Below are 16232 nucleotides of genomic sequence, written 5' to 3' on the forward strand. Positions count from 1 at the left end.
GGCGGCGAACAGAAATTTATTTCTGTTCGACCAACTTTTTGTACTTCTCATTTCTCCGTCGTCGCTATTACCCGCGTGGTCGCTGTCGTGCTATTGTTCGTCGGAACTGCTGCTACGGGATCGAACGGAGAAGAGCTTGGATTGTGCGCGTGGGAGAGAGAGAGAGAGAGAGAGAGGGAGAGAGGGTGAGAGAAAGAGCAAGAGAGAGAGAGAGAGAGAGAGAGGGAGAGAGGGAGAGAGAGAGAGAGAGAGAGAGAGAGAGAGAGAGGGAGAAAATAACTGAGAAACAAGCACGAAGATGAAGAGTCGAGTCTCCGCCGTCTGAAGGCTACAGAAAAGGACGTCTCTCTTCGATTCGCTCGCTGTAGCTCACAAAGATCGCTATTACTCCCTGCGAATTTACCCTTACAGTATTTACCGAGAGAGCAGCGAGAGAAAATACGTCGAGCACGAGGGCTGATGAGGGAGGCGAAGGTGGATGAAGCTCAAGAGAGAGAGAAAGAGAGAGGGGGAAGAAGCGGGGTTGAACGCGATGATTCGATAAAGTATATAATAAAATACGGCGATGCTGCAACAAGGACGACGACGTCGATGGGAATTGATCACGACAACGTGCAATAATGTCGTTTCTTCGGCAATTTTTCGCCAAGATGCCGCCGAAGATGAAGAACGGGCGGATCGAGGAGCAGCCGGGGGGCCTGGGGAGTCTCGGCTGAGGGGAGGAGGAGGTAGAGGGAGGACCAGAGAGTGTGTAGCGGCGAGTAATATTTTCCTCCGTGCGGGGGGTGAAACACGGGCGATATACCAGATACCGATAAGGAAAGGCCCGGGTCGCGATCCCCGAGAGATCTCTCCTTCCGATCTCTCGCGCGCTAAGGCGACAGCCGATTCCGGGCTCCCTCCCCCCCCCCTCGCAGCCGCGGACGGGGGCAATTTCGCCTGATTATAACACGGATCGCGACGTCCGATATGCAGCCGTACATCGGACGATAAGACGGCTCTAATTGTCGCCACCGCCGGTAAGTGGGCCGTGACGTCACGCGGCGAAAGTTCCTCCAGGAGGAGGAACTTTTCATCCCTTCATCTTCATTCTGCCGAGCAGCCCTTCGACTTTTCTCTCTTGCCGGCAGAGGAACGCCGCGCCGGGTGGCAGGGGGGGGGAGGAGGCGTCGATTGAACGGTGAGTAATTACCCTACGTGTAGCGAGATGATATGCTTTCGGATCGCTCCCTCGGAGCGATTGAAAGTTGCACGTGTAGAAGAGTCTATCTTGTCAAACTGATGTTATCTATCCTGAGACAGGGCTGCCGTCGCGGATCGGCGTTCGGAGGTTAACCGAACGGTTAACCTCCGTGTCGTAATTAAAATCCAGATGATTGATCGCCCGCGAGTTAAGGGGACGTCGGACGTGTCGCCAGACGCCGCGTCGCAGAGGCCGATGCGCGGTGATGGTTTGAAGCGCGCAGATTTATGAATCCCTTCGCACCCGATTACCGGGTAACATACGCGCGGAAGTATCGGGGCGAAAGAAAATGTTGACGCGTTTCCTCGACGGCTCTGAGAGCCTCGATATGAATTTGCCCGGGGCCGTCTGCCTCGGCCGACACGCCTGCTCCACGTAAGAATTGCGCGATCGGTGCGAACAAGAGGAGTTATTAGCGCGGTGTAAATTGCTCGTGGAAACACACCAGGTGTGCGTGCGCGCACAAGAACCCGGTGCTGTTGTGACACGTGACGTTAACACGAGGTCAATTAGGACACTGCTATATATGCTACTCGGGGTGTTTCCGATTCGGCTCGTATCCGCGGATTCCGCCATGTGCGGCGCGCACTCGTCCCTTTTGCCCTTCGTAACCTAAATTTCAGCGACTATTGACGGCACACCGACGTCCCCTTAAAGCGCGCGACCGGCGAGCGTTGAAGATGATGTCCGGTGGGAGAGGAGGAGAGGCGGCGCATCATCATCGCGTGACATCTCCGACGTGGCACGGAAGCGAGGAAAAAAGGACGACGCGAGCTCGGCTGCGAAATAGGAAGAGAGAAGATTGAACTTAACTGGGGTCAAATTGACTCTAGTAGGGAGTCCCTGCATTCAATATGGCGACTTCCTAATAGAGTCAGGCTGACTCCTTTTAAGACGTTCACCAGGCGAACCGTCTCGGAAGTACTTAAAAGCGTGCGCTTTAAATGAAGTTAAGGCCACTTAACTTACAAAGTGTCGGTTGATTTAATGCTACTAAGACGAGGATGTCGCGAATGATCTGCATTCACAGTAGGTTTATGGAAAACAGCGCGATGTTCGCGCGCGAGGCCGATCGACCGAGCGGCGCGCGCGCGGTGTGTAAATTAGCCTCGCTCGTACCGGAAATGAAATAAAATAAAAACAGCGAGAAAAAGAGATCCTTGTGCGATTCACCTCGTCGGGATGTATCTTATCTATACCTTCATGCGTTCCCTCGTACTCGACGATCTCGATGTGTGTTCTCAAAGTCGAAGAATGTAATTAGCGGGGATGAAATCTAGGTCCTCCAAAGGATCAAATGTAATGCGATACGCGTCCTTTGAGGAGGAGGCTCCTGCTATAACCCCGAATCCCCGATAGAGATCTCAGATTCCAATCTTCCCCACTGCGTCGGTAAGGTGGCGCGGTATCAGAGCTTCTGTCTATAGCGCCTACGAAATTTATGACGCAGACGGGAAGTATCAGATACCGTAATCTCGTTTTCCACCCTTTCCTCCGTCACCCGCCTCCGCAGGAGGCTAATAAGACTCGCGGAAGTAATGATGAGCAATCGCAGCGATATCCCGATGTCGCCTCTCGATAGTGACGTATTTTCAAGAGCTATGGCGATAAGATAATTATTAATCTTAATAATTACGATATGTGCCTTATGTGTGTAATATGTGTGCTCTCAATATGATCAAAGAAATAAATACATACATTCGCACTGCGATGTGTACTTGTGCCTGTACTTATTCCGATGCGCGCCAACCTGCGGAAGAATAGCCCGCGCGACGTAAGTAGGTTCTCGGCATTTTATAACCGAACACGCTTTGTTAATACCCACTTAACGATTAGCCAAGTGGCCAAGAACGGCGCGTCAAGTCGGCAGTCTGTCGCTGCGGCAACTTTACGTTAGAGTTGAGAAATGCCACGTATGTAACTCGCAACGCTATTACCCTTGCAAGCTTACTGCTCGTTTGAACGAACGACTCGGCGAACAACGTTATTTTTTTTCGTCGACGACGGCAACAGTAATGAGACCATAGCAGTTGCATTGTTTGGACAACGGTGACGAATACAATTGTCGCTGCGGAACTGGTGCACTCGAAATAACCGAGGGTGGAGCGGTCCGTGAAAAAGAAAAAAAAAAGAAAAAAGAAAAAAAAACGAATGAGGAGAAAGGACTTCGGCAAGGAGTCGTCGGGAATTGTAACGATTCGTTACTTCTCGAGCAACGATAACGAGTTATTTCTCAGTGCGATGAGTACCGGATAGCTGTAGCGCGTAGTTATCTGTTTCAGCGGATAACAAGTAACTTTTAAAATGTAACTCTCCCAACTCTCCGACGTTAATGCCCAGCGGCGAGTGCGAGCGAGGTTATAAAGTGCCGGTAACTTAATTGCAGCACGTGCTAAAGCTACGTAGAATTCGGCGCAGCGGGATCGACCGGAGGGGCTGCGCGGGCGCTGCGACTTTCCGGATTTGCGAAGACAATTAGCGGATAAAACCGACGGCGCCGATTCTCTTTCGCAAGGCGGCGGTCCACGTCGCGCGTCCGAGTCGGAAGTCGTGCCGCGCGTCTGATAAATCGCCACGAGGCCATAATCCGGCGCATAATAATGTTCCCGAGCAGTTCTCGAGAGCACGTGGACGCGTATGGAGAGAAACGCACATGACGCTCGGCGGCGCGGACGAGCGAGTACCAGCGCGTTGCACGTTTCAAGCGGAAGCATTAATTAACGTCAGGATCAGAGCAGCAGATTTGAGGCTGCCATGAGGCACAGTCCTCGTTTATCCTCGCGCTATCTGTCTCCTCGACGCAACGCTGTGTACGTTGAGAGATTGAGAGTTGCACGCGCGCGCGCGCGCGAGAGAGAGAGAGAGAGAGAGAGAGAGAGAGAGATTGGTGCGAAATACAGATTCGAGGAATGTACCGATGATTCTCTTCTTGATCCCTCCATTCGCGCGTAATCTTAGCGAGCTAATGGATGTGGGATCCATCGACTGATTTGTGCAAATATGTTGCGAAATAATGCTCCTTAGGAAAGAGTTAACAAGGTCGTAGGCGACATCAGGTGAAGCGTCCGGCGCTCTTACGCGGATCTTGTCAGACATTAAGGTACATGGAGATTGTTATTTTCTTGATTGTTAACCCCGTACGAACGTCCGGCGAAATCGCCGTGCAAAAGCGCCGGCTACCGGACGTTTCAGCCGAACTAACCAGCGGTCGTGAACGGTCAGGCAGAATTAAATACATCAGCTCACAGCTTGTCAAGCGAACGCGATTCGGGAACAAGATTGCAAATGTGCAATTTTCGCTTCTATCGTTTCCAAACACCGGCCTCGGGCCGGAAATTTACATTGCACGACACAATCTTTACGGGACGAATATCGGGGGGAAAAATCGGGCGCGCTCGCGTTTTAATAACCGACTTTTAATAATCGAGGAGGAATAGAGGTATATTCGCGTTATTACCGGTTGCATAGCAAATTACTTCGCAGAAGAGCGTCGAATCTTAACACTAGAACCGGATTTGACGATTCCCCTAGAAGGACCGTAGGGGCCAATTTGTATATCCAAGTATATCTTTTCGTAAATAACAAATGGAAAGAAACGAAACGTATAGGTAATTAAAATTTAACGTTCTAACAATAATATCACTAATTTATTGAACAAAAAAAACTGTTAGTTATATTATATTGAATTTTTTTCAGTCTTTGGAGAAAGACTAAATTTCGCGAGGAGCCAAATTGGCTACTTCGGTCTTTCTAGTGTTAATGAGATCTGAGTCGGCGATGTAGCCGCGATACGTGCATTCCGTTTATGGCAATAATACCGGTGGGTCCATACACACACACACACACACACACACACACACACACAGGTACTTATACGACCTATGACACGTCCGGCTGGCTCGCGCCGCAATCGAACTCATTGTTGGCCGCGGGAGCACCGAGAGAGACAAAGCGCCAATAGTGCGCGCGAGCGATCGCGCTGTCCCTCGCAAATTAGATATGCCACGCCCGCGCACAATGCCGACTGATCTTTTGTCGCGCGTCTCGTTGCCTTATCATTAACCTCTCGGCCCGTTCGCAGGCTCGCGGGCCGAGGAAACGATCTCGTTAGCCGTAAGACGCCCCTCAGACGCGCGGACGGACCTGGCTCGAATTGTCGCCTAACGAGACGTCGTCTCTCTCTCTTTTGATTTGCAGTATAACATAAAGAAAAGAGAGGAGGTCCAGGAAATGCCACAAGAAGAGCCTAATCCTCTGATGCGCAAGAAGAAAACGCCGGAGGAGCTGGCGGCCGAGGCCGAGGCCGAGGACGAGGACGAGTTCACCAGTACGTAGCGCACGAAACTTGCCGGCGACGCGTGCGCGCGCGGGATAAAATTGCCGTTCCACTTGGCAAATATGGCGCGCTATTGGCCAAGAATATATTTCCATCTATCTCCGACGGAGGAGTGAGAGGGTGGCGGGACGGAGGGGGGGGGGGCTAGGTGAAAGGGGAGAGACGGAAAGGTCGGACGAACAGGGGAGCGTCGTCTCTCGGAATCAGGCTCGCATTCGGCTGTTTGACTAGCATTATGAATAAAAGAACGCGCTCCTCGCACATTATCCCCGACAATTTGGACTAGAAATTATACGTTTCCCGAAGGCTTGCGAGGCCCTGAGATTATGTCAATCTATCGATCTTCTGCGCATATCTCCGTGCGCAGTTTTCTCTCACCCCCTCCGCAGCCTCCCGCGCTTGCCAACCCTCTTAAAGAAAAATAGCACGTACACGCTGCACAATTTGGGGGCGGGGGCGGGGGCGGAGGCGGGAGTGCCGAAAGCGCGGCACCCCGGAAACGCGGCCGTCGCGCATTACGACGTGGGGGTGGGAGTGGCGAGGGGGGGTGCGGGAAGACGCGATTCTTGCCCGCACTAATTCGCGGCAATGCATCGAGGAATATAAATCCGCCCTCCGGGGAAATTACCGCGGACTGTATGTGACTGTACGTGTGCGTGTACATGCGACGTGGCAACACCAGAGAGATTCGGAAACAATTTCTGTCAGTGCCGCCTGCGGGAGTACCTGGACCCGCGCGTATGCACTAATGTCATTAATAAATTGTTATTCGGCCTGATGCGTGGCGCGCGATAAACTTGCGTCGCTCATCGACGCGTCCGTCCACTCCGGACTCCGGAGGGTCGATTGTGACACGCGTGTGTTGAGTCCCGAGGTCGGTTCCCTCGAATTCATGAAGAATCACGAACCACTTGAGTTGGAGTACGAGCGGACGTGGCGGTGCTTCCCGCAGGTGCGTCACGCGCGCGTGATTACTCCGGGAAACAAAGAAAGAAGGAAACGAGAACACAAACACGCGCGTAGGGAGAGAGAGAGAGAGAGAGAGAGAGAGGGGGGTGGGGGAGATGGGACACGTATAACGGAGTTTCCGCTTTGACTGTTGCAGAACTGAGAAACACGATAGAAACGCAGGTGAACGAGCTCAAGTCTCAAATCGAAAGTAAGTGCAGCCTCCAATGAGTCTATCGCATCGCGCGGTTCGCGAGAAGGGTGACGCCGTGCGTCGTCAAAATCGCATCCGCCCTATGTCCCCTGGTGCCCGGAACAAAGAGGAAGGGGGTAGCAGAGATAACGACAAAGCAGCGAAAAAGAGGAACAATACGCGGAGCCGCGATCAGCGTCGTTGCCGCCGTGTCGACCAATCGTAGATCGATTCCAGACGCGGTCGATTGGTCGATCGTTGCTTAAAGCGCGAACGACGAGAACGGGATCCGAGGGGGTCTCCTCCCCGGAGGATCTCGACGGTTGGTTCTGTTTTTTCTCTCTTCTTTTTTCTTCCTGAAGGGCTCCTCGTCGCCGCGCTTGGACGCAACCGGAAATCGGAAGCGATCCTGTCGAGGATTTCATTCTGCCTGAAGATAGACAAGCGAGAATCGGGGCTAGAGAGATGATCTAGAGAGAGAGAGAGAGAGAGAGAGAGAGAGAGAGAGAGGGAGAGAGAGAGAGAGAGGTGGGATTATTCTCTCGTTCGAGACGAGACGGAGGAAATGTTTAATTCGACATTGGGAGATTCGTAGAGTATCCAAGACTGCAAATTTAAGCGCATTCGAGATGATGTAGACAGCCGGAGATTGCTAATTAGAACCTAAATGCCAAAACGCAAGTCACATCAACTCCAAACGCAACATTGGAATTGGAAGCGATGTGTTCGGCGAGAATGGTTCGGAAGATGCTTGCCGGAGCAAACGTGAAAATCAACTCTCTCGATTGTTTACAATGAGCGACTGTGTACACACTTCAAATCCGGCATTCCATAAATTTCCTCGACTTTGTCCGGTTAGGAGTCGCGATCTCTCTTTTAACTGGATAAACACGTGAGAAATTCTCGACAGACATCTCTGATATCCCACAGTATAATGCAACGAAGACACGCCAAAATTGACGACATCGATGAGCGCGAGGAAAAATGGAGACTCGAAAATCACCGCAAAAATCGACACGGTCGGTGTGTGATCGCCATCCTCAATCAAGAATAAAAGTGAGAAATGAATACCCCGCCGATCGATCAATACCTTTCCCGGTAAAGAGGAGAAAATTGCCCATAACCCAATATCGCGGAAAGAATTATAAATCTAGGGGCCCCCCTGACTCTCCATCTGATTCAGAAGTAAACCGTCTGACAAAATGGAAGAGGATCTTGAGGAAAGCAAGAGAGGAAAGATGGCTTGAAGTTGAAAAATTATATTGATCGTCGATGGTGTTCGCGATGGAGAAATGTGAACGGTGAAAGTGATGTGAACGAACGAGAGAGAGAGAGAGAGAGAGAGAGAGAGAGAGAGAGTGAAAGAGAGAGAGAAAGGGGGAGAGAGAGAGAAGGAGAAAAAGGGAGGGAGAGAGAGAGAGAGAGAGAGAGAGAGAGGGGAAAGAGAAAGAGAGAATGCTGACTCGACCAGAGTGTGATTTTTTTATGTAATTGTTGCAGTTAAAAGTGCGAAATGACGTTGTTTTATAGAATAATTAGGTGTTCTGTAGAATGTTTAGGCATAGTTATAGTTTGTAATCAATTTATTCGGTATAGCGGGTGAAGCATCCACGTGGGTGCCGCGTTATTTTCTATTCGTAGTTCGTCTAGGTATTCTACAGTTACAGAGAATTTTTGGCGCAATTTGGTGGTTTGAAAAAAGAAAAAAACAGCATAAAAATAATAACTATTGATTATCGGGGATTATACATACATCTATATATATACATGTACACACACGTATATGTACACAATAGTTCGCTGTTTCGGTTGTTATATCGGTAAGAATACGCGATTTCTTTATCTAGGTATTTTACCGGATACCTAGTTATTCTATACCCTCTAACCCTCCTCAAGAGCGAACAATCGATATCACCATTGTCGTACGGCTGACCTTCTCGGACGTGCTGATTGATTCTCGGATAGAGAGACGGGGAAATCTCCACGGGTATGTCCTCCTCCGCGAGTTCGTTTTTTTTTTCTCTCGGAGGATCATCGAGAGACTCCGTGAGTCCCGTGTCCGACAACCAATAACGTCCGGCACGAACACATTCGACAAACTGTCGTACAACAAGCGTAATATCATCCTTAGGGTCAGATGTACTTATTGGCTGTCGAATGGGAAACTTCTGAGACAGTTGGAAACTTGGGACACGCGGACCTCAAAACTTACCTATTAGATAGCCAATTAACAACTACGACGAACTCGTCGCACGAAAACTGTATTAGCCTCTAGACAGTCTGGATTAACTGCTGCCCCTTTCTACACGAATCGCGAGTCGTCTTTGTAACACTTGTACTTTTCATTTAGACGTTACGACGTCGTTTTGCGGCTTTTGACTATAAAACTACGGATCGCTAGCTGTAGACGAGCCATCCTTCGTTCTACTTTCTCTCTGAACGGACACGACGCGTCAAAGCGTGCAATAGACACATCAAGGCCGGATAGACTCGGATGCGTCTCCGATGCAGTTCGAAGTTCATGATTGCTTGACTTTTATACATAACTAGTGGCTCGAGTCCGGATGCCTGACCGGAACTGACCGACCGACTGACTAATTGACTGATTCGATCAATACGACGGGACAGAGATGGGAATGGTTGCACAATGCAGCGCGATATTTCCAAAAAAATGAGAAAAAGGAAAAAGTAGACGACGCAGAAATTCACACATCGTTCAGCCTCTCCGAGGCCGACGCGCGAAAGCCCGCAAGCAATTCACGTTAGCGGTCGTTAATTTTATAGTTAATGGCCACCACCTTTCCGCGGAAATCGAAAATTCAATTACGACGCAGCGTCATCTGGTCGCGCGCAGCACAGCGGCTCTCTGCGCTGCAAACATCGCTTGCAAATTACCACGCGCTCGAGAACGACGACACGCAGAGAGCGAAACGCGCGTCCGAGTTGCCCCTCTCGCTCGTCACGACGATGAATCTTAATATATATCTATATATACATATACACACACGCATAAGTATATATATAGATAAATAATATAAGAAAAGACGAAAGAAGCAAAACAAAAAAAAAGGGTCATATGTTAGCGTGTTTTGAGTTTTTAGGAGAGACGGGTGTTTTTGGATAGCGAACGTGAAACAAGAAAAGTAAACGGTAGCTGAGTTATGTAGTTGATAGAGGTCTGTTCGACAGCTGTTTCAATATTATGGGAAGGGGTTAGGGGGAGGGAGCGGTGACGGAGGAGGAGGAGGAGGAGGAGGAGGAGGAGGAGGAGGAGGAGGAAGTTTCTTATTATTGTCGTTAATGTCATTACGTTATGATTAATAATTAAAGGGCAAAGGCTAACGGGATCCGAGAGGATGACCATAACGCGTGAGAGATGGTAATTGGTAGTTCTCGCTCTGCCATTCGCCATCGTTATAATGTGATAAACGTGCTCGGCTCCTAATTTAATCGTCATTACAAGGAGAATGATCCGATTGTTTGTTCGATTGTTTGGACGTGAGACGATTGTTATTCCGTGATTATACCGTGCCGGCTTCACATCTAGTCACTGGAGCTGTGAATGGCGTGTGTTACATTTGTTTCATACTCGTGACTCTACGTCTAGTCTCTCTTAGGACCTTGCGTCCTTCCTGTCTTTGTTGCATTGATAAATGCGAATGCATGGACAATGGGTAGCTTGAGTCAGCTAGTTCGAGTCAGTGTGCGACTTGGGCGTATTTATACACATATTCATGTGATATTGACTCATTAAAGGAGAACGTTTTCAATTTGACTTGCACCAACTCGGTTTCGTTACTATGCGGGGTATTTCGCGCGATCAGTTTTCTAATTTTCTATATAGTGACGCGTATACATAATATGTATGTATCTTTCGGACATTAATACGCCAAATTTGTTAACTGTTAACATTCGCCGTGATTGGATTTTTCTAATAAAATTCTCACGCAAGAGAGCATCGGCTTTTCGGTATTTATCAGAGCGTTGTAATTCGGGAATTCTGGAGATACCCCGTGTTTCGTCAATGCATATATATTCGCAATACTTGAAGTTTGTACGAGGCAAGTCGCAAAAAAATGGGAGCAGACGTAAAATCGAAAGAAAAAAAAAAAAAAAAGAAAAGAAAGACATTTAGTATATATAAAACCATTTTTGTACGGGAGACGGAGAAGCAAAATGTGTATTTTTTTATTTTGGACAAGGGAAAAATTCCGATGTAGCGTTGTAGCGTTTCCTTAACCCTCAAACGGCAGGGTAAAGTGTCGAATAACGGATTAGTAGTGCACTCAATTCGTCAACGTGAAATAATAAATTAACGATAAAGCAAGTTCGTTTTTCATAACCGGCTGAGTGACATGAAAGCGATCGAGCGACAAGAGATTATCGAGCATTTTTCTCATTTTTTTACACTGGGCATCTCGATAAGCGATATTTTTATGGCAAATTTTACGTACCTCTGTTTTCTCTTTCTCTTTCCACAGCACGGTTTAAATTCGAATGGAGGACAGAGATCCGTCGTATAAATATCCGGACGAGTCTTAGCAGATACGTTAGATTTTACAAAGTTCAAACGATCCAGGCGAGTTGCTTGGAAATGTTAATAACGACAGCGAGTCACTCGGTCGGTTAAAGATCAAACAAAATCGTTGGAAAAGGTCGTTCTAGAAATATGATTATTGAATCTGTCCACTTTTTTCTGTCTTTCTCTTGAAACGCGCGGACAGTTCTCTGTCTGTACTCGTTTCTTCGCTACGCAGTCAAACGTTTCTCTCTACAGACTCGATCTTTTCCGAGCACACACAGCCTCTCTATCGCCGAAAATGATCCCCGAACTTTGTCAGATTCCTAGACTTTTCGTTTCACGGATTTTCAAATTCCTGGTCATTTACATCATCGAATCGCGCTCGGTCGGATCCCGCTCAGCGTGAAAATTCAGGAATTTAAAAATCACGTCGATTTCTTTCTCAAATCTCTTCTCTGTGTCTCTTTCCCTTTTACCTTTCTCTCCCTGTTATTTTCCTTGCTGTCTCTCTCAACTTGTTTCTCGATGAGACGCGATTTGATCTGATTTATTCTCACTTTCATTTCTTGCGTGTGCCGCAGTACTTTAATTGCATCGATCAGTTTTGAGGATCCCCTTACAGGGATCGCCTCTTCTCGCAACAACATCGCTAAGAGGAGTGTCAGTGATCTTTCTTTCTTTTGCAAGCATATTGCGAACTGTCGCGAACTCTGTTCTGCGTAACTCCGTCAAAATTACACACGAGGCACATTCACCCCACATTCACGCTGCACGTCCGAAATTCACGTACGTCGCTGCTTTCTTTCGTTGTAATATTGATTCATTACACGTGACTGACGTAATTATTATGCTTGCGTAATTATCACGCCCCAAATTCCCCGAATCTGATATTCCGTATTAATTATCGCTGAGCAAACGGCATTATTCTGCGAACGCAAACAGCGGTCGGTGGTGGGTGTCGCTTCGTTCTCCACATTTATCCCCTCGTCGTGAAAAACCGCGAACTTTCTCCCGCGCAGGAAACCACAGCAAAGCCCGCTTCGTCGTTCAAGTTCGGCGGCCGAAAGTTTCGCGAAAATCGCTGACAACGCGCTACTCTTCCCTCCTTCCTTCCTGCCTCGCGCGCTCTCAGTTTTATCCATCCCTCTTCTCTCTTTCCCCCGTCCTCCCCCCTCCCCGCTCTCACGCTCTCTTTTTCTCTCCTTCTCTCGCGTTCTCTTTTCCTCCTGTCTGTCTCCTATCCTTCGTTCGATCGAGGGAAGATAGCGAGGTAAATTAATGGCTTTCGACGGATTGAATTCGCAACACTTCGGGGCGGTTGGATGATATTTCTCTCGTGTTATTTTCGTACTTTTACACGGAGTTACGCAGAAGAGAGAAAAAAACAGAAAAATAAAAAGAAATTATCTCGACTGACAAGCCAATCTCCAATGATCTCCTCGATACGATAATCGAGGAGACGATCGTCCAGTGTATCCAGTATGCGAAAAAGGGACGGAACTATTTTTCACGGTGTTAGATTCTCGATGTGTAACGAACGATGTGTAATAACCTCTTTCGCCTTGTCGATGTGCGTTTCTCCGCTTGTCGTGTCTTCTTCTACGTCGATGTTGCTGGCTGACCGGCTGGTCCTCTTCGTCGCAGCTTAATGATCGTGTATAACTGTCTGGCTGACGATCTTCGAAAATTACCCCTTTGACGGGTAATTCGTTCCGCGTTTAATCCCCCACAAGAAAAAAAAAAGAAAGAAAAACGGCGGTGTTTACCAAGCTTACCGTGACCTCTCAACTCGAAGAAGCTGAATTCTGTCGCGCGCGCGCGCGCGCGCTCTTTATTCCGGGAAAAAAAGAAAATGCATTCCGCGCATGCGTTTCGTCCTTTCAAAATTTCACCAAGAGATAATATGCAACACAACTCGAAGTCTGTTATAAAACGTACAAGATAAACAAACATCAATTATAATTTGAAATTCTAATCAATTACATTGACAATATATTGTTTAGGTATATATACGTTTAGGTATATATTGTTGTCATAGCGTAGTAGAATTCTATAACGTTAGTTTTTTTAAATATAATTGTCGTAATAACGTTCGTTGCAAAATTCATTTGGAATATTTGTGTGGCCAGCCTCTCTTAGCTTTAAGGTACGAATTAATATATATATATAAATATAAATAAATATATATATATATATATAATTAAAGAAGAAACAAAAATATATATATACATACATACAAAAAAAGATTATATATATACACATACATACATACATATATACATATATATCTAAATATTTTGTTATCGAAGCTAAAAAGAAGACAAATGGACGACGAGGTCATTTTCGAAGATCCGATCTCGGCCAAAATCTACGCTCTTTCCTCTAAATCGTCTTGCATGCTCGATCATCCTAATTCAATCTCGTAACTCTGAGAGAAAAAAGGGCTTGTAGGAACTCTTCCGTTTTATCGTTCAATCAAACAAAAATTGACAACACCGTTGACAATTGCATTATTGCGACGAAACTTTCTATAATTTCGCGAATACCTCCAAAGAGTTCGCTCTATTTTTATATGATTAATATTTCACCATACTTCTTTCCTCTATGCAAATATTAACGCAAATATTAACGAGTGATTCGCAAACTGAGATGTGTCACACAGTTGCACAGTCTCGACGTGATCCACCACTGAGGAGAAACCACTGATGTTCGCGAAATCTTACGGGGTTACGAGCTTCGAGTCGGGCTGTCTCGACGTGCAACGGCGTCGTCGCTGTACTCTTCGAACATCCTCGCGATGTACCGTTCAAATTATCCGAAGCGATGCTATACTCGAAGTCAATTACTCAATTAACTATGTAAATTGATTAACCGAATGTATATGCGTACCTTTCTCTCGTATTATTTTCGATATATGCCGTATTTACCCGCTGTAGATGTATAAACAAAGATATATCCATGGAATTGATCCAGAACCGCGCCGGCGGAAGCGTTATCACTGTTGCCCATTATATCAAAGTTTCACAGAGGGACCTGCAGACCTACAGATCGTATCGCATATGAGTCTAGAGAGAAAGAGAGAGAGGGGGTCGCGATTTTACATTTATTTGTCAATTTAATTGTGCACGTTTCCTCCTCCGCTTCTTTTCGCGTAACCATCGCGTAAATTTTAGAAAGTCCGCGGAATTCAGGAATACAGTAGAGAAATCCTGACACCCTGGGACACAACGATCTGTGAAAGATGACGTATCATAATCCCGTAAGTTTATAACGCCTAGAAAATACGAACGAAAATAATTGGAGCGGCCTGAGTGACCACAGGCGACTCGGAGGACGTCAATGTCTTCTTCGTGGCTGGGAAAATCAAAATATCCTGGATATCGGAAGATCTGCCGATCGGCATATCGGGATTAACGCTTCCGCCCGCGCGAAACAGACGTGGCAACATTTAAAGGACCAGGAATGTTCCCCGGAACACAATTTAACCGATAATTTAACAAAGAGAGAGGATAGCAATTAAAATCGACGCCCGATAATTTAGCTCCTCCAGATAAGAAGTAGACAAATTCACAACGACGACCGAGACGAGGTCGCATCCTGGTCTACTTAATTGTAACGGCCACTTAATTGCAGCAATTAACAGTGACACAAAAGATTTTGCTTAATCGCTCTCTCTCGTCTCACTTATCGCGACTTGCTCTCCTTTAAACGTAATCATCCCGCATTTATCACCGTATTAATCTCCGTTAGCTGTTGTTGCTCTAAGAAACTTTCGATGTGTCTCTTTCTACGTAGTTAGCATCGGAAAATGTGGAAATCAATGTTGGGAGGACGTGAAAATACGTTTTCATTTGAGTGTCACAGCTTATCGACAACCAATCGCTCGGACTATTTTGCTGTTTGTTCTCACACACACACACACACACACACACACACACACATTATTGATTTTATACTTTATTGTATTATTTATGAGTCTTTCAATATCTGTTTCGAGCGTGTGACAGACATATAGAAGTGAACTCTTGATTTTCAACGAGGTGACACCGCTCGATCCCGCGACGAGTGTGAACTTTCGAATCGGAACACCCGAGAAAATTGTCCACCGAAAATTGGCTCGTCTTGGAATCTAGGTTAAACGCTTCTCGCATGCTGATTCCCACATTTTTTAAGACACTGTGTGTGAAATGCATGCGCTCTTCGTCGTAATGATGTCGTTGTTGCTATCTATCTATAGAATGCGGGGGCGAAGTTGGGCGAAATGCATCGTTACGGATTGCGACGCGAAACGTGTTTCGATATAATGCATGATGCAACAAATGCATCGAGCGTGTACTATTTCTCTCTTTCTCTCTTGATGTTCCTTCCTAAATCGAGTTTTCTTTCACGATATTAATCGCCTTGAGGTATATTTAAGCTTGTTTGCGGGAAAACAATGCCGTCGAGTTCGACCAAAGCATATTGCGGCGATATTACCGCGATGTTAAATCGCGATTGAAAGCACCGACGCCCACAATTAAGTGAAAAAGCACGATTTTCATTTCACATCAAACCGGTTCGGCGCGTTTCGCTTAAGCTGGCCGATGCGTTCGTCGGTTTTCCCCCGAAGCAACATCGAGCTAGACAGAGTTGCTTTCACCCTCGAGATATCATTCCGGCTACTCCGCAAAGACAAAGAAACTACAGAATGAATAACGAAATTTGCAAAAGAACAAACCTCGCACGGATTAGTCGGAACAGCGTCCGAGGCAGCAATCGTCCGAATGCAAACGAAGAACGGAACGGCGTACACGCCGTGAGTTCCCAAAGCAGCCGTTTAACAAATGAAATCTCGAAGGCAAGGACAACTCGCCCGCATCGGAAACTCGCTGTTCACATAGGGAGCCGTGAGCTTTTTCTCGATTTCGCTAGAAAACGAGACGCATGCATGTATGTGTGTGTAGCGCACTTTCTCTTCGTCGAGATATTTAGCTCTCTCTCTGTAATTTCT

General features: G+C 47.0%; 1 protein-coding gene across 3 annotated transcripts in view; it reads left to right on the top strand.

Moving 5' to 3' along the window:
- The window catches only part of cpx (synaptic transmission protein complexin), a 124335-nt gene extending 116273 nt beyond the window's left edge, over positions 1-8062 (top strand). For all 3 annotated transcript variants that reach the window (XM_011156771.3, XM_011156773.3, XM_025308033.1), the window contains 2 exons: positions 5441-5570; positions 6685-8062. In XM_011156771.3, the coding sequence (XP_011155073.1) occupies positions 5441-5570; positions 6685-6758 (204 nt within the window). In that variant the 3' untranslated portion in view covers positions 6759-8062. The remainder of the gene's footprint in view (positions 1-5440; positions 5571-6684) is intronic.
- Positions 8063-16232: the final 8170 nt, after the last annotated feature.

Source organism: Harpegnathos saltator, unplaced genomic scaffold (genome assembly GCF_003227715.2).
Source record: "Harpegnathos saltator strain DR-91 unplaced genomic scaffold, Hsal_v8.6 scaffold135, whole genome shotgun sequence".
Classification (NCBI taxonomy): domain Eukaryota; kingdom Metazoa; phylum Arthropoda; class Insecta; order Hymenoptera; family Formicidae; genus Harpegnathos; species Harpegnathos saltator.